Below are 18,544 nucleotides of genomic sequence, written 5' to 3' on the forward strand. Positions count from 1 at the left end.
GTCCTCTATCTCCTCCTTCAGACGGGGCAGTGTTCTTCCTGGAGGGGAGGGCCTGTCTTCCTTATCAGCCTTGGCAGCTCTCTGAGGTCAAGGGTTGTCTGTCTGTCCCCCTTCCCCTTTCCACTGGGTGTGCTCTGCCCACAAGGGTCCTGTCTCTCTCTTCTATGGAGAATCCCTAAGGGTATTGGCTTGAAGGCCTATATGCCTAAGTGATTGTTCTGTCCCTCTCCTCCCAAAGTTCAAGCAAACAAGATTCCCAGCCCACCTACCTACACCTCGGAACATGGCTACATCAGCTGGGAGTCCTATTCAAATTTGAGCTTCTATACTCGGGTACTAGCTCCTGTACCTGAAGATTGTCCCACTCCCATGGGGGTCAAAGGTAACTCTTTGGCTTGGGGCGGGGTGGTAATGATAATAACCCAGGGGCCAGTGGTGAGTGATAAGGGTCTCCTCAATCTTAGGCTATATTATGGTCATAAGATTTAGAGCTGGACAGGCCCTCAGAGGTCATCTAGTTCAATTCCTATACTTATAGATGAAGAAACTGAGGACTAGGGAGTTTATGTGACTTTCTTAAGGTCACATGGCCAAGAAGTAGCTGAGCCTGAGTTCAGACTCAGGTGCTTTGACCCCAAATCCAGAGTTCTTTCCATCACATCACAATGGAGATGTAGTGACTGAAGGGAAGTACATAGTTGTTTTACTGTCTTCTGTACTGGTCAAAACCTGTCTTTGTTGAGTTCTGGGTCCTGCATATTAGGGGACATTGACAGTATGGCAGACTTTCCAAGGAGGACAAACAGAATGGTGACACCATGACATCTGAGGATCATTTGAAGAAACTTGGAATATTAAGCCTAGAAAAGAGAAGATTTAGAAAAGACAGGATATAGTTCTTCAAGTATTTGAAGGGATATCATATGAAAGGGAGATTAGATTTTTACTTGGTCACAAGGACAAAACTAGTAGGGAAGGATGAGGTGGAGGGGGGAGGAGAAAGGTTGCCATAGTAGAGGTATATTTCAATTCAGCATAATGAAAAACTCCCTAACACTCAGAATTGGTCAAAAGTGAAATGGATCATGCCTTGAGAAGTAGTGAGTTTCCCCTTTACTGATAATCTACAAGTAGAACCTTGGTCATCCCTTGTTGAGGATGCTATAGAGAATGCTTAGGAGCCATTTGCTCTAGAGGACCTCTGAGGGGCTATCCAACTCTCAGATTCTGTGATTCCCTCAACTGAGGTATTGAGGGAAGAGAAAAGACCAGGCAATGTCCTTTGGTTGGCTAGATTATGGGTACTTCCTCACCTGCCCCACCCTGGCTCCTTTCCTCACAGGGAAGAAACAACTGCCAGACCCAGAGTTGCTGGCTCAACGCTTCCTGATGCGGAATGAGTTTGTGCCTTCACCTCTTGGGACCAATCTTATGTTTGCCTTCTTTGCCCAGCACTTCACCCATCAATTCTTCAAGACAGCTGGCAAGATGGGCCCTGGCTTCACCAAAGCCCTGGGCCATGGGGTGAGCCCCAACTAGGTCCTGCCCTCATTGACTCCCATTCCAGGGCTACTTTTAGGGGGATATATTTCTCACAATTATGTATACACACATATATATTCAATATATAATATTTTATTTTTCCCAATTACATGTTAAAACCATTTTTTAACATTTTTTTTTAAGTTTTGAGTTCCAAATTCTATCCTTCTCTCCTTTCCTCCCTTCCCTGTCCCTCCCTGAGACAGCAAGCAATCTGATATAGGTTATACATGTGCAATCATGTAAAACATTTCCATATTAGTCATTTTATAAAAGGAGACAAAAAAAGGAGGAAAGTAAGAAAGAAAGAAAGATAGCATGCTTCACTCTGTATTTAGACAATATCAGTTCTTTCTCTGGAGGCAGATTGCATGCTTCATCATGAGGCTTTTGGTATTGTCTTGGATCATTTTATTGCTGAGAATAGCTAAGTCATTCACAGTTCTTCATCATACAATATTGTTGTTAGTGTATACAGTTCTCCTGGTTCTGCTCATTTCATTCTGCATCAGTTCATGTAAGTCTTTCCAGGTTTTTATGAGATCAGGCAGCTTATCATTTCTTATAGTACAGTAATACTCCATCGCTATTATGTACCACAGTTTGTTCAGCCACTTCTCAATTAATGGGCATCCCCTTGATTTCCAATTCTTAGCCACCACATAAAGAGCTACTGTAAATATTTTTTGTACAAATAGGTCCTTTTCTTTTTTTTTCTTCATCTCTTATTAAAAACAGCAGTAATTAATGTAAAGAGCTCTGCATTTTTAGTCAAAGGATCTGACTTTGTCACCTTGAGCAGTGATTTCTCTTTTTGGGGCCTCTGTTTCCTCAGTTGGAAAATGAGAGGAGTGAACTTTATCATCAAGGTCCATTTTGGAGTGGGAATAATCTTTAAAGTTAGAAAATAGGGAGACAGTGTAATGTAGTGAGAAAGTGTGGAATTTGGCATCAGAAAACCCAAGGTTGAATCCTGGCTTTGCTCCTTTCTAGCTATGGGACCTAAGCTTCCCTCTCCAGCCCTCAGTTTTCCTGTCTACAAAATTAAGGTTAGGTGAGGTCTGAGGTTCTTTTCAAGTCTTTATGACCCTGCAACCTGTGTTTGCGTTGTGGCTCTCACTCATCATCATATTTAGAGTTGGAAGAGTTTTTTGTTTTTTATTTTGCAAATGAGGAAATACAGGATTAGAGAGGAGAAATCATTTGTCCAAGGTCACACAGGTGGGAAGTAACAGATTTTGACTCCAGATTCAGTGCTCTAAGCTATATGACCGTAGAGAAGTCACTTTATCTGTCTGAGAAGTTGTTTATCTGTGACATAGGCTAATAATCCTTACAAAGTGCTTACTTCCCTTGGGCAGTTGTAGAAAGGACACTTTGTAGACTCTGAAATTTTATTGAAATGTGACTTGGTAATGATGATGAGGCTAAAGGTTTCAAATACAAACAAGTGACTTTACCCTCCCCAATTTCTATTTTTATGTACGTGTGTGCATGTGTGTCTATGTGAGTGTGCATGCATGTATTTATATGAGTCTACAGTATACACGAGTGCACCATGTGTATTTGCACACGCCCATGTGTGTTCACGTGTGCACATGCACGACCATATGCATGTGTTCGTGTTTATACATGTATGTATATGTATATATGCCTTTGTGCATGTGTGCACACTTATGTGCAATCTCATGCTTCCAGAAATTCCAATCATTCCAATCCATCAAAAGCACTTAGTAATGTTCGAGGCACATTAGGCACTGGAGATAAAAGACCAAAAACTTAAACCAAACTACCTGGTATGGGCCCTCAGGCAGCTTACTTTTTATCAGATCCCCCAGGTTGGAAGAATCTCCATGGGGTCGTTGACTCTAGCCCTTGCCTTGGCCTTAGTGTCTGTATTTTGCTCTCACCTCCCTCCAAAATCCTAATTTAGGGGCAAGTTAAGTGAGTTCAGTGAGTCCCCTCTCTGGTTTCTTCAGGTGGACCTTAGCCACATTTATGGAGACAGCCTGGAGCGCCAGCACCAACTCCACCTCTTTGAGGATGGGAAGCTGAAGTTTCAGGTAGTTCTGGGGTTCTCAGAAATAAAGTCTGAGCACTTGCCTGCCCTGGAGTGGCCAGAAGGAGGTGCAGAAGGTTTGGTATGGGATGGGGGTGGGATCAGTCTTCTAAGGCGCAAAGGGCTTCCTTTCCTTTGGGTGTGCCTTGGGTGAGAAGCGTTCAGCTGGGAGGTGGAGATGCCCAATGATCCTATGGTCCCCTACCCCTCTCCACACTACCCCTGAGAGTCCAGTATACAAAATGAGGAGATGGAGTGGGTTCAGGGGCAGGAACAGGGGCAGGGTTGCCTGATGGATGAAGAGGTTACATTGCAACTGACTTCAAATCTCTTCAAGGCTATCATGACAGAAATTTAAATAGTTAACAGAGACAGATTTGAGCACAGCATAAGATTTCTTAATCATCAGAACTGTCCAGCAATAGGACTGGCTGCCTTAGGAGAAACTGAATTCCCTGCCAGTGGAGAAGGTTGGAAGGCCACTTGTCAGCATTGCTCCTGAGACTCCTGTTCTAGGTAGGATGCTAGAGGAGATGAGCTCTGACCTTCCATGGGTGATCAAGTCCATGGATGATTCTGTTGTAGATGGTGGATGGGGAGATGTATCCGCCATCAGTGGCTGAGACTCACGCATACATGAAGTACCCTGCAAATGTGCCTGAAACCCAACAGATGGCTGTGGGCCAGGAGGTGTTTGGGCTGCTCCCAGGCCTCATGATGTATGCTACAATCTGGCTTCGGGAACACAACCGTGTCTGTGACCTCTTGCAAGCTGAGCACCCCACCTGGAATGATGAGCAGCTCTTTCAGACGACCCGACTCATCCTCATAGGTGAGTGGAAGATCTGTCCCTGAGTCCAGATTCCTCAAGAGAGTGCCATAGGCTCCTCTCCCCAAAGCCTGCATTTGGGAGCAGATTGGGGAGTATTGGGAAACATGATAAAACAAAAGGCACTGGACTTGAGGTTGAGTTTTGGCTATATACCAAGCACTAGCTATGTGATCTTTGGCAAACAGCTAGATGTCACTTGCCTAGATCTCTTGTGCTGACATTCTAGGTTGTTTTCTAACTTTTTATGTGTGGAGCTCCCTTCTAGGTAGATGGTGCGGTGGATATATCACTAGACCTGGGGTCAGGAAGACCAGAGCTCATAACTGACCTCAGATACTTACTGGTTGTGTGACTGTGGACAAGTCACTTAACCTCTGTCTGCCTCACTTTCCTCATCTGCAAAATGGGGATCATAATCGCATTTACCTCCCAGGGTTATTGTTATGAGAATAAAATGAGAAAATATTTGTAAAGTGCTTTGAAAAACCTTAAAATGCGGCATATATGCTAACTATTATATAAAACTCATTCCTTTCCCCCACTATCCTGTGTTAGCCAGGTCTGCCTCTAGGAAGCTAGGCCAGGGGATGTAGTGTGGAAGGGCTTAGGATCCCAATTGTTCCTGTTCCTCTAGGGACATTCAAAGTTCTCGTTAACCAGTTTCTTTCTTGTCTACCACTACATTCTTCCCACAGGGGAGTTCAGCTCACTATAGACAAGGAATTGAATTAAATCCATTACTGTAGCTTTCCCTCTTCTCCCTCCACCACCACCCCCCAACTTTCATTTATTACATTTAGTACACTTATTTAGTATGTTTATTTATTTAAAACATTTGTTGAGTTAATCTTCCTTGGTGATGCCAATAGTTGAATACATGTAGATTCTCATAACCTTTAATTACAAGTGAGCTGGTCATAAACATTTAACAAATGCCAGCTATGTGCCAAGCATTGTACCGAAGGGAGCAGAAAGACGAAAACATGTCCCTCAAGGAGCTCCCAATCTAATGGGAGAGATAACATGAAAATAACTAGATACATAGAGGATATGCACAGAGTAGTTAGAAGGTGGGCGCAATCATAAATCAGAGGACAAAGACATGAATAGGACAAGTACTTTATACATTCAGAAGCTTCCCAGTGCTGGTACTCACACTTAGTAGCTTGAGTTTTATATTTATTTATTTTATGATTGAAGAATATAATCACAAGTTCACTAAAATTTGTGAAACATCAATTGCCATTGACATATAAAGTAACATGTTGGACATTTGAAATAAATTGTTGCAGATGAAAATGAAAAAAAAATCTCATCAGGTACAAATTAACCTTAAGCTATCTATCATAGCTGGTGAGCCTGAGGTTTTTATATGCAAATTTAATAAGCTCTTCCAAGTTCACACCACTTCTCAATCCACCACTCTGGCTGGGAGAGGCTTCTGTGTCCCTACAAACCATAGGGGAAGGCCCTGTGTGAGGAATTCCATCCTTTCTTCCAAGCTGTGAAGCAGACTGTGTGAGGCCCTCCAACCAAGAGCGCCTTACCTGAGTTTCTTTGAATGTTTCCCACCTGCTTGCTTCTTGTTGGTTAGAGCAGGGATGATTCAGGGGCTGGGTATTCCTGGGGTTGGGGCCACTGTAGCCTGAATGTCAGACCATTTCCTGCTTAGCCAGCCTGAAGGGTCCCTCTCTGCTATTACTCTGGAGACCCTCTCTTTCCCTTCTTTCACTCTGACTCACCCTGTCCTCTTGAACAGATGGGCTTCTCTAGGGGGAAGTTATAGGGTGGGGACTTGTCTCAACTAGAATTAGTATAATTCACCAGGGATTTGGAGGAGAGACAGGAAAAATCCAGGAGAGTTAAAGATGCAAGATAAATGGACAAGCAAGAGTTGAGTGATCTCTAGCAGTCATATGCCCATCTACCTCACCCCCTTCTCATCTTTTTCTCCTCCAGCTAAGGTCTCTGTGTGTCAGGATAGTCAGTTGTATTTCATTGGTAGTAGTACTTAGGGATCAGAGACGTCAAATAACTGGCTAAAGGTCATTCAGCAAATTGGATAGAGAGAAACCTGTGATTAAGATTCTCAGCACTCATTCTGGGGCTCTAAGAGTTTCTTCTGTGTTTGGCTGAAAGAGTGAATAGATATTAAGTAGATAGTGTAATGTCATGGAAAGAATGCTAGACTTTACAGGGGACCTGGGTTTGAATCTTATGATACTTATTTCTAAATTGTATTTTACTTTTCTATTAACAATTTTTCTCCATCGACCTTCCTGCTCCACTACTAAAAAATTAAAAATAATAAAAGCAAAATCCATGTAACAAATATGCATCTCTGCCCCTTAATTCCTATATCACTTGGGCAAATCCCATAACCTCTATGGATCTCAATGACCTGTCATTTTCAAAATTTGAATGTTAGATTAGGTGCAATACAGCTTTAATTCTACCTATGTGCCTGAGGGCATCATTTCATCTCAACTTCCTTATCAGCTAAAAAAGTGCTTTGCCTTTTTTTTTTTGAGCTTTTTGGCTAGGCAGTGGGGTTAAGTGACTTGCCCAGGGTCACACAGCTAGTAAGTGCCAAGTGTCTGAGGCCAGATTTGAACTCAGGTCTTCCTGACTCCATGGCTGGAGCTCTGTCCACTGCGTCACCTAGCTGCTCTGACCTTTGCCTCTTCTGAGACCAGGGGTTGGTTTTCCCTTGTGTGATGGTGCCTGAGACCCTTGAAGAACCTGCCTTTTGAGCCTTTTAAGGAATTTGAGGGGTCAGGAGGGTCTGGAGTGCCCAGATAGGATCCTAGATTTGAGATTTCAGAGATTACCTAGTTCAACCGTCTCATTTTACAGATAAGAACATTGAGGCCTGACTGTCAAGGAATTTACCCAAGGTCTCAGAGGGAGTAAGTAGCAGACCAAGGACATGAACTCAGGTTGTCTGACCTCCCAAATCTGGTAGTCTCTGTATGACATTACTTTGCCTCTCTGGACACTGCCTCATGCATGACCTAGCTCAGGTCAAGAAAGGGAGGCATGAGCCATGGCCTGTTGCCTCTCTGTCCTCTGACCCTTCTGTCCTGATCAATCCCTCTAGGGGAGACCATCAAGATCGTCACTGAGGATTATGTGCAGCACCTCAGTGGCTACTTCTTGAAGTTGAAGTTTGACCCAGAAATGCTTTTTGGAGTCCAGTTTCAGTATCAAAACCGCATCTCTGTGGAGTTTAACCATCTCTACCACTGGCACCCTCTCATGCCTGACTCCTTTGTGGTGGGACAACAGGAATACAGCTATGAGCAGTTTGTGTTCAACACCTCCATGCTTTTGGACTATGGTGTGGAAGCCCTGGTGGAAGCCTTCTCCCGACAGAGGGCAGGCCAGGTAGGTCCCAGGACAGGGTTGACCCCCCCATTCCCACTCTCGCATCCCACCTCTGCCATTACCAAAATGAGGCAGCGATGGAAAAAGCAATGGCAGTGGGTTCAGAAGGCTTGGCTTTGGATCCTGTCTCTGTCACAAGAAGGTACGGTTCAGGATACAAGTGTTTGTTGTTGCAATGAGGAAATTTACTTTTTTGACTTTTTCAAAAAACGTAGTTGACTGAGAAATCAGTCATTTATTCAGTTAGCACCTTAGAAGTAGGAATTAACTCATTTTTTGTACTTATAATAATATTATTATTTCTCAATCATATAACATTTTAAGGTGACCCATATTGTCTCATTTGATCCTCACAACACCTGTTAAGTGGGTCCTATTTATCGCTCCAGTTTTACCAATAAGAAAACAGGCTGAGAGAGGTTATATGACTTGCTAAAGGTCACACAAATGGTAAGAGGAGTCCAGCAATCTATTCACTACTGTACCAAAACTTGTTAGTGGAAGCAGGCTGGTGCAGTGGACTAAGTTCTGGATTTGGAATCAGGAAGCCCCAAGTTCAAATCCTGCCTCAGATTCTTCCTAACTATGTGATCCTCTGCATGTCACTTATTCCTGATCAGCTTCAGCTTCCTCATCTGTAAAATGGGGGTAATACATAGCACTTACCTCACAGAATTGTTGTGCAGCTAAAATGAGTTAACACATATAAAGCACTTTGCAACCCATAAAGCACTGTATAGACGATAGCTATAGTTATTGTTGATTGATTGATTTACTCTGTGGGAAGAAGACTAGCTATTGACTATGTAAAACCCTAAACCAGGTACTACCAGTCTCAACCACCAGGTGGCAGCAGATCCCAACTGCAAATGTAATCCCTAGAAGCCGGTAAATTCAGAACACATTTATGGTTCCTATAGGACAGGCAGCTGTGGTGTAGTGGCTTGACAGGTGACTTTTAGAGTCCGGTAGACTTGGGTTCAAGTCCCTTACCTGATGCCCACTGGATGTATGACCCTGGGCAAGGCACTGAACCTCTCAGTGCTCTCAGGCAATAATAAGTTGCAGAGTAGGTGCTGATCTGTGTTGGTAGAGGGAATTTTCTCACTGGGAGTACTTTATACCAATACAATCACAGGTCTAGCGTAAAAAAAGGTATATGTAGGGGCAGTTAAGTAGCACAGTGGATAGAGCACTGGCCCTGGAGTCAGGAGGACCTGAGTTCAAAACCTGGCCTCAGACACATGATAGTCACTAGCTGTGTGATTCTGGGTAAGTCACTTAACCCTATAGCCTAGTTAAAAAATAACCACAACAACCACAGCAACAACAACAAAACAAAGCAAAACATAAAAGGTACATGTGGAGGAGGATAGAGAGGATTGCTCTGTAGAGATTACAATGCCACCAGCAGCAATATTCAATAGTTTGTAGTACAATAGTATCATGATATTGCTCCAAATAAACAAAATACCCCTAAAATGAGATCCTATGAAAAGAAACAAAAATATGTGGATATACCCTGAAAAATGGTAGTGTAGAAAAGGTACTGAATTTGGAGTGAGAGGACATGGGTTCAAATCCCAGCTTACTACTTATGTGTCTTTGGGCAGGTCACTCTCAGGGGCCCAGAGCCTTGTCTATCAAAGGAAGGCCTTTGGGTGAGGTGACTTTTTTTTGGCGAGGCAATTGGGGTTAAGTAACTTGCCTAGGGTCTGCTAGTAAGTGTTATGTGTCTGAGGCTGGATTTGAACTCTGGTCCTCCTGACTCCAGGACTGGTACTCTATCCACTGCGCTACCTAGCTGCCCCTGAAGTAACCTTTTAAATGCTCTCTAGCTCTTCAATACCATCATCCTATGAAGCCTGGGCTGGAGTCCTTGGGTTTCCCCTCTCTGAACCTCAGTTTCATCATCTGTAAAGAAGAAAAGAAATAACAAAAAAAAGAAAAGAATAACAAATATGAAGGTTAAGTGAAGTAATAATAACCTACATTTTAATATGACTTTCGGGTTTACCAGTTGCTTTCTTTGTAACAATCCTACGAGGAAGGTAGACATACATAAAAGTGTTTGGTATACTTCAGGCCCCAAAGCAGTATATTGGTCCAAATATCAATTCTACTATTTTCCCCCAGAAATGCCCCAAATTATAACATTATTAGAGGAGAATGTATAGTGAATTCAGTGGTGCGGTGAATAGATTGCTGGGCTTAGAGTCAGGAAGACTTGAGTTCAAATGTGACCTCAGATATTGGCTATCTGTGTGACTCCAGGCAAGTCACTTAGCTTCGGTCTGCCTCAGTTTCCCCAAGTATAAATGGGACCATAATAGTACCTATCTCTCAGAGTTGTGTGGATCAAATGAGATAATATTTGTAGATTGTTTTTTGCAAACTTAAAGATACTATATAAATACCAGCTATTATTATTACCATTATTATTATTATTATAACCTGGATTCAATGACTAGCCTTACCACTTATTACTTGTGTGATTCTGGGCAAGGCACCTGCCTCTGAGACTCAGTCTACTCATCTGTAAAGCTGAAAAGGCTGAATTAGATGACCTTTTAGGTCCCTTCCAGACCTAAATCCATGATCTTCTGAAAGGCTTGGCTTTTCAAGTCTAGTCCCATGGCATTTATTGACTCCTGGCTATTTCCTCTGCAGTTAATATGCTGCCACCAGGTGGATGTAGCTGGTGGTTTCTGCCTTCTGACTTTCGGCTTTGCAGTCACAATAGCAAGGCTCCCCAAAGGCACAGGTAACTGCAAAAGAGGATTCTCTCCCATTCACCTCTGCTTTAAAAAAATAAGGAAAAAAAATTTTCTGTAGGAAACCCACTGACACTTTTCAACTGATGAATTTATTCCTTATAATTAGTGTGATATGACAAAAGAGCCTGGAATCAGAGTCAGAAGACTCAGGTTTTCGCATCCCAGCACTACCATTTTCAGTTGATATTGGGCAAGTCACTTAACCTTTCTCGGTTTCAGTTTCCCCATGTGTAGAAAGGGGAGGAGGAGGTCAGACCATTGTTCTTTTTGTTGTCCAACCATTTCAGTCATTTCTGACTTTTCATGAACCATTTGGAGTTTTCTTGGCAAAGATAGTCATTTGCCATTGCCTTCTCCAGCTCATTTTATAGATGAGGAACTGAGGCAAGCAGGGTTATATGACTTGCCCAGGGTCACACAGCTAGTAAGTATCTGAGGCTGGATTTGAACTCAAGAGAAGTAATCTTCCTTACTCCAGGCTCAGCACTGTATCCACTATGCCACTCAGCTGCCAAAATCAGACTAGATGATCCCTATGGTTCCTGCCAGTTTTAGAACTTATGAGCACTACTACACATAGGAATGAATAGCTATGGTTGGGTTCCTTACTCACCAACCTTTACTTTTAATGAACCAAAATCATAGATCATAGATTTTTTTTAAAGTTTGTTCATGGTTCCTTCTCTCTGGTGGTGACATGACTGTGCCTCTTCTTCCCCAGATTGGTGGGGTCAGGAACATCAACAGCAATGTGTTAGATGTGACTGTGAGCACCATTAAGGAGTCACGGGAGCTGAGGCTACAGTCCTTCAATGAATACCGTAAGCAGTTTGACTTGAAACCCTACACCTCCTTTGAGGAGCTCACAGGTTAGTGACACCCCATCTGGCTTCTCCCAGCCTCTGACCCCAAGTTTCTTGTCTGGGAAGAAGGAACCATCATATTGTGGGGTGGGCATTAGAATGGAATGAGGGAGAAGGAGGCTGTGGGAATAAGGATGAATTATAACAGTAATAATATTAATAATTGTAAGATTTCAAGGATCCTTTCTTGTTTGGGAGGGATAGGGAGAAGTGCTAGCCTCTATCCTTTGGTATATAGTAAATGGTCTTCCTGAGCTTCTATGGTATAATTTTGATCACCTATACTTAGGTGGGCTGTTTGTTGGACAATAGATGGATGGTCTTATTGCTGGGAACAAAATTGAACCCTTTTCAACTTGGTGTAGGACCTACAGACACTTGTGTCTTAGGGGCTTGGACTTTGGGTCTTCAGGGTCACCTTCAAATAAAATGACGTCTCAAAGGGAAGACTTTAGGAGGGGCATATTACTATTACTTCCTCCTGCTCCTCCTCCTTCTCCTCTTTTCCTCCTCCTCCTCCTTCTCCTTCTCTTCCTTCTTCTCTTCCTCCTCCTTCTCCTCCTCCTCCTACTATTATTACTACTACTACTACTACTATTACTACTACTGCTACTGCTACTGCTACTTCTACTACTACTACTGCCATTACTAATCTGTTCCATTTGTCTAGCATGGGGGCTACAGGCAACTGCTACTAGGACTTACTGAAGCTCAGGGTACCTGACTTTTCCTGTTCTATAATCTAGCCATCTGCTTGTATGCCAAATTCATTGCTAAAGATGCCTGGATGCTCCTCAGAGTGGGCTCCCATATCTGGGACATGTCTTTTTTGGGCTGGAGCCTAGGGTTCCTCTCCCAAGAGAGGGGTGAAAGTAAAAGAGGTACTAAAAGTACCAACATGAATTGGGAATAGGAGAGGTAATTTATTCCCATTTGAAGAAAGCCATGATAAACACAAGAGAATCATAAGTGAACACTGTAGAATGACCAGAACAGAATTCAGAAGCTTATGTGGGAGGTTAACATTCAAGCCTCATTGGGATGTAGAACAATTTTTGAAAGATTGCTAATTAGCCATGTTACATTTCACTTGTCTTGACATATTTAGTTTTTAGTTCTTGGCCTCTCCTTGAGCCACGGCCTTGGGAATCCAAAGTAGCTTGGATGCTTAATGATGTAAGCATTTTGTACACCCTTATTTCGTCATTTAATGCATGGTCTGATATAGGAGTTGGCCAGTATGGGCTCTGAGTACCACTCAATTTTGTTGATCTTTGAACAAACTGGGGTATCAGGAAACACAGACTGCTACTGTCCTTATCCTTTTCTTTACCCTTTCTGTTTTGTCTCCTTAGCTCCTGGTAGCTTCAGTTTTCTTTGTCGTAGTTTTAAAATAAAATTCCTTTACAGAGATTCAATTTCTAACTATTGATACATTCGTAAGATGATAGATTTCAAGAACTTCCTAGATAGTGTTCATTTTAATCTTTCCTGAAAATAAGCAATTCTTTGTTCATGTTATCTGTTGCCTATAGTGTGTTTCCCCCCAAAATCCCATGCCCCAATTGGGCATTTGATCCCAGTCCTAGCCTAATACTCCTGGGTTAAAGGAAGGGCTGATGTTGTACCTGTTTTTCAGAAGAAGAAACTAAGTTTCACATACAGATCACAGGCTCATAGAATCACAGATTTAGAACTGGAAGGGTCCTTAGATGTCTTTGAGTCCAACCCTCTTATTTTACAAATGAGGAAACTAAGACACATAGAGGTTAAATGACTTGCCCAGAATGTCTGAAGCAGGATTTGAACCCAGATCTTCCTGACTCCAAAACCCAAGCTGTAGCTACTATGGCATGCTACCTCTATATTGAGTGCCTTGCCCAATATGTCTTAGAAGTGAGAAATCTAAGATGATGATGATAATGATGATGATAATAATAATAATAATAATAATAATAATAATAATTTACACTTATATAGCACTTCAAGGTTTAAAAAGTGCTGTATCTTAGCTTATCTTAGACTTATCATCTCACTTGATTCCTGAAACAACTCTGTGAGGCAGGAGCTGTGATTATTTTCGTTACACAGATGAGGAAACAGGCTGAGTGGTTAAGTGGCTTTCTCAGATTCCTACAGCTACTATGTATCTGAGGTAGAATTTAGGACTTTGACTCCAGGTCTGACACTCTACTCACTACTCCACCAAAATGTCTGATCCCAAGTCTATTTATGTTCTTTCTCATAGACCACACTGCCTCTAAGGGTGAACAGGGAAGGTTACTTCCCAATGTTGCCATGGGCATATGCCTTTTTATTTCCAGGATATGGGGAGGAGCTGATCTGATCTGTTTCCTCCTTCCCTCTTTGTAGGAGAGAAGCAGAATTCAGCAGAGCTGGAGGAGCTATATGGAGACATTGATGCCTTGGAGTTCTACCCAGGCTTACTTCTAGAGAAATCTCTGCCTAATTCTATCTTTGGGGAGAGCATAGTGGAGATTGGGGCCCCCTTCTCCCTCAAAGGGCTCTTGGGGAACCCGATATGCTCTCCTGATTACTGGAAGCCAAGCACATTTGGTGGTGAGACTGGCTTCAATATTGTCAAGACAGCCACATTGCAGAAACTAGTTTGTCTCAATGTCCAAGTATGTCCCTATGTCTCATTCCGTGTGCCTGACTTAGACCAAGCAGACGAGTAAAGGTTGAGGCCATCTACTGAACTGTGAGTGGAGTATAGGTATTCTAGAACTCTGTCTGTGGTTCCTGCTCTGTGATCTGGAATTTGGGTTCTTGGTTTTATGTTCCAGAGTGTTGGGTCTTTAGTTAGTTTTCCCAAATGTTCTGGAGTACTGCACTCTTAGCTAGCATTCCAGAGTGTTGGATTTCTTGGTCAGTCCTCTAAAGCTGTGGTTTCTGATAGACATTCCTGAATATTGACTGGCTTTCTGGAACCCCCAGATCCTAATGTAGTTCTCTGAAGCACTGATTTCCTCTGTCCTCTCCAAATGAGTCACTTGGAGAACTTTGCTCACCTAGGGAAGTACTATTCCATGAGCTCAGGCCCAGGGAAATGCCATTGACCTCATGTGTGGGGTGGGGTTGCTGGATAAAAAAGGGGAGGTGGGATATCTTTCTTGGCCCTCATGTCCAGTCTAATGTGTTTGCATTGTAGATTTCTGGGGGACTGTGTGTTGGTGATAGTTACCATGGTTGGACAGAGGGAACAACTGACATGTACTTCCCTGATAGTACTGCCTCTTCCCTGACCCTGGATTTCCCAAGAGGTTCTGAGTCCTCAACTGAGGCTAATAAAATGATAATTTAAAAAAATCATTATTTATTTTTAGCATTCATTTAAAAAAATTGAATTCCTGAATTCTCTTCTTCCCTTTCCTCCTCCTACTGATTGTTGAATGTAAAAAATGTGAAATCATTCAAATTGGATTTCCATGTTAGCCATTTTGCAAAAAAAAAAAACCCAATAAAAATAAAATGAAGAAATTATGTTTCAATCTTCATTCAGATTCTGTCAGTTCTTTCACTGAAGGTGGATATATTTTTTTATCACAAGTCCTTTATTGAATATAATTTATATTACATTATGGTCTGAAAAAGATTCATATAAATATTTCTGCTTTTCTGCATTTGTTTGTGAGGTTTTATTACCCTAATACATGGTTAATTTTTGTGAAGGTGCCATGTACTGCTAAGAGAAAGATATACTCCTTTCTGTTTCCCTCCAATTTTCTCCAAAGGTCTATAAAGGGGTGAGGAACCTGAGCCTTGAAATCCCATGTGGCTTTCTAGGATCTTAGGTGTGGCCTTTTCACTGAGTCCAAGTTTTGTAGAACAAATCCCTTTAATTAGGGGATTTGTTCCGTGAAGTTTGGATTCAGTCAAAAGACTACACCAAAGGCCATGGTCTATCATATAAAACTTTTCTAACATTCTATTCTTCTCCTTAACTTCTTTCTTATTTATTTCACGGTTAGATCTATCTAGTTCTGAGACGGGAATGTTGACATGCACCACTAGTGCATATATCTTTATTATTGATATTACTTCATTGTTATTGTACCTTTTAGCAAAATATAGTTTCTCTGCCTATCTCTTTTAATTATGTCTATTTTTGCTTTTGCTTTGTCTAAGTTCATGATTACTACCCCTCAGGTCTTCTTGACTCCAGACCTGGCATTCTATCCACTGCACCATCTAGTTGCCTCAGTTACGATTCGTTGCTGTTTAGATGTTTCAGTCATGTCTGACTCTTTGTGACCCCATTTGAGGTTTTCTTGGCAAAGACACTGAAGTGGTTTCTCATTTCCTTCACCAGTTCATTTTACAGATGAGGAAACTGAGGCAAACAGGGTCAAGTGACTTGCCCAGGGTCATATGGCTAATAAGTGTCTGAGGTCAAATTTGAACTCAGGAACATAAGTCTTCCTGACTCCAGGCCTGCCACTCTTTCAACTGCACCCCCTAGTTGTCCCCCTCCCACAGTCCCAATTAGTGTTTATTTCCCTCTATCCTATTTTACCCTATTTATCCTTCTCTCTTTCTCTCTTTTATCCTGTCCCTTCTCAAAAGTCTGTTTTGCTTCTGACCAATGCCTGCTTTAATATACTCTTCCTTCTCTTATCTTCTTTCCCCCCTACTTCCCTATTGGGCAAGATAGATTTCTCTACCCATCTGAGTGTGTATGTTATTCCTTCTTTAAGCCAATTCCAATGAGAGTAAGGTTCAAGCATTGCCCTCCACCCCTCCTCCATTTCCCCCTCCACTTTAAAAGTTTTTTCTTTTGTGTCTCTTTTATGTAAGATAATCCCCTCTCCCCATTTTTTGAGATCATCTCAACATAATCAACTCATTCATGTGCCCTCTGTCTCTAACTGTCTTAATAATTATACAGTTCTGAGGAGTTGCATGTATCATTTTCCCATATAGGAATGCAAACAGTTTAACATTATTGAGCTCCTTATGATTTCTCTTTTATGTTTACTTTTTATTCTTCTCTTGAGTCGTGTGTTTGAATGTCAAATTTTCTATTCAGCTTTGTTCTTTTCATTAGGAAAGCTTGAAAGTTGTCTATTTCATTAAATGTTCATTTCCCCCCCGCCAAAAAAAAATTACACTTAGTTTTTCTGGGTAGGTTATTCTTAGTTGTAATCTCAGCTCCTTTGCCTTCCAGAATATCATATTCTAAACCCTCTACTTCTTTAATGTGGACACTACTAAATCTTGTATCATCTTGAATGGCTTTATTTCATCTGCTTGCAACATTTTCTCCTTGATGTGGGAGCTCTGGAATTTTCTTTTCTTTTTGTACCTAATAGTATTTTATTTCTTTTCCAAATACGTGTAAAGATAGTTTTCAATGTTTATTTTTATACAGTTTTGAGTCCCAGATTTTCCTCCCTTCCTACCTTTCTTCTCTCCCCTCCTCTCCAAGGCAGCAAGCATTCTGATATAGGTTATATATGTGCAAACATATTAAATATTTCCACATTAGTTATGTTGTGAAAGAAGAATCAGAACAAAAGAAAAAAAAACCATGAGAAAAAAAACAAAAGAAAAATGAGAATAGTGTGCTTTAATCTGCATTCAGACATCATAGTTCTTTCTCTGGATGTGGATAGCATTTTCCATCATGAGTCTTTTGGAATTGTCTTGAATCATTGTATTGCTGAGATGATCATAGTTGATCACGCAATGTTGCTGTTACTGTGTACAATCTTCTCCTGGTTCTGCTCATTTCACTCAGAATCAGTTTATGTAAATCTTTCTAGGTTTTTTCCTGAAATTCACCTGCTCATCATTTCTTATAGCATAATAGTATTCCAATACATTTCTATACCACAACTTGTTCAGTCATTCCCTAATTGATGGGTACCCCCTCAGTTTCCAATTCTTTGCCACCTCAAAAACAGCTGCTATAAATATTTTTGTACCTGTGGGTCCTTTCTCCTTTTTATGATCTCTTTGGGATACAGACCAAATACTTGTATTGCTGGATCAAAGGATATGCACAGTTTTATAGCCCTTTGGGCATAGTTTAAAATTGGAGCTCTGGAATTTTGCTGTAATATTCCTGGGAGTTTTCATTTTTATTTTGGGATCTTTTTCAGGAAGTGATTGGTGGATTTTTTCAATTTCTATTTTATCCTCTAGTTCTAGGATATCAGGACATTTTTCTATGATAATTTCTTAAAATATTACATCTAAACTCTTTTTTATTATGGCTTTCAGGTAGTCCAATAATTCGTAAATTATCTCTCCTCCATCTATTTTTCATGTCAGTTTTTCTTCCAATGAGATTTTACACATTTTCTTCTCTTTTTCATTCATTTGACTTCATTTGATTATTTTTTGATGTCTCATGGCATCATTAGCTTCCACTTCCCCAATTCTGATTTTTAAGAAATTATTTTCTTCCACGAGATTTTGTTACCTCTTTTTCATTCAACTAATTCTACTTTTTAAGTCCTTTTCTTCAGTGAATTTTTGTATCACTTTTTCCATTTGGTCAATTCTGTTTTTTAATGTGCTGTTTTCTTGAATTATTTTTGTGCCTCTTTTACTAAACCGCTGACTCTCTTTTCATGATTTTCTTGCCATCAATCCCATTGATTTCCCTAGTTTTTCCTCTACCTTTCTTATTTGATTTTTAAAATATTTTTGGAGCTCTACCAGGAATTCTTGCTGGGCTTGAGCCCAATTTACAGTATTTTTTTCCCTTAAGTCTTTGCTTTTTTGACATCGTCTTCGTCTGCATTTTTGTCATGATCTTCCCTGTCACCATAGTAGTTTCTATGGTAAGATTCTTTTTTTGTTGTTATTATTTGCTCATTTTCCTAGCATATTTCTTGACTAGGAACTTTATCTTAAAATTGGACTATGCTCCTGGGATACAGGGGACACTGTCCCAAGCTCCAGGTTTTTTGTGCTGCTGTTTTCAGAGCTAGTTTTGGTGATCTGCAAGTTTTTAGTGCTTTTAAAGTGATTCAAGGAAGATGTGGTCACTGCTCTCCTGGCCTATACTCTGGTCTTTACCCAGGAAGAGACCATGTTCCTTTGTAGCCATAGT

At 41.2% G+C, this 18,544-nt stretch overlaps 1 protein-coding gene across 1 annotated transcript in view; it reads left to right on the forward strand.

The window, feature by feature from the left end:
* Positions 1-14,159, forward strand: part of LOC114047248 (prostaglandin G/H synthase 1-like) — a 31,258-nt gene extending 17,099 nt beyond the window's left edge. Inside the window, exons 5-11 of the mRNA XM_027868030.1 lie at positions 239-382; positions 1,343-1,524; positions 3,522-3,605; positions 4,187-4,433; positions 7,534-7,820; positions 11,319-11,466; positions 13,834-14,159. Of these exons, the coding sequence (XP_027723831.1) occupies positions 239-382; positions 1,343-1,524; positions 3,522-3,605; positions 4,187-4,433; positions 7,534-7,820; positions 11,319-11,466; positions 13,834-14,159 (1,418 nt within the window). The remainder of the gene's footprint in view (positions 1-238; positions 383-1,342; positions 1,525-3,521; positions 3,606-4,186; positions 4,434-7,533; positions 7,821-11,318; positions 11,467-13,833) is intronic.
* Positions 14,160-18,544: the final 4,385 nt, after the last annotated feature.

Source organism: Vombatus ursinus, unplaced genomic scaffold (assembly GCF_900497805.2).
Source record: "Vombatus ursinus unplaced genomic scaffold, bare-nosed wombat genome assembly UNPS02014786.1, whole genome shotgun sequence".
Taxonomy (NCBI): Eukaryota; Metazoa; Chordata; class Mammalia; order Diprotodontia; family Vombatidae; genus Vombatus; species Vombatus ursinus.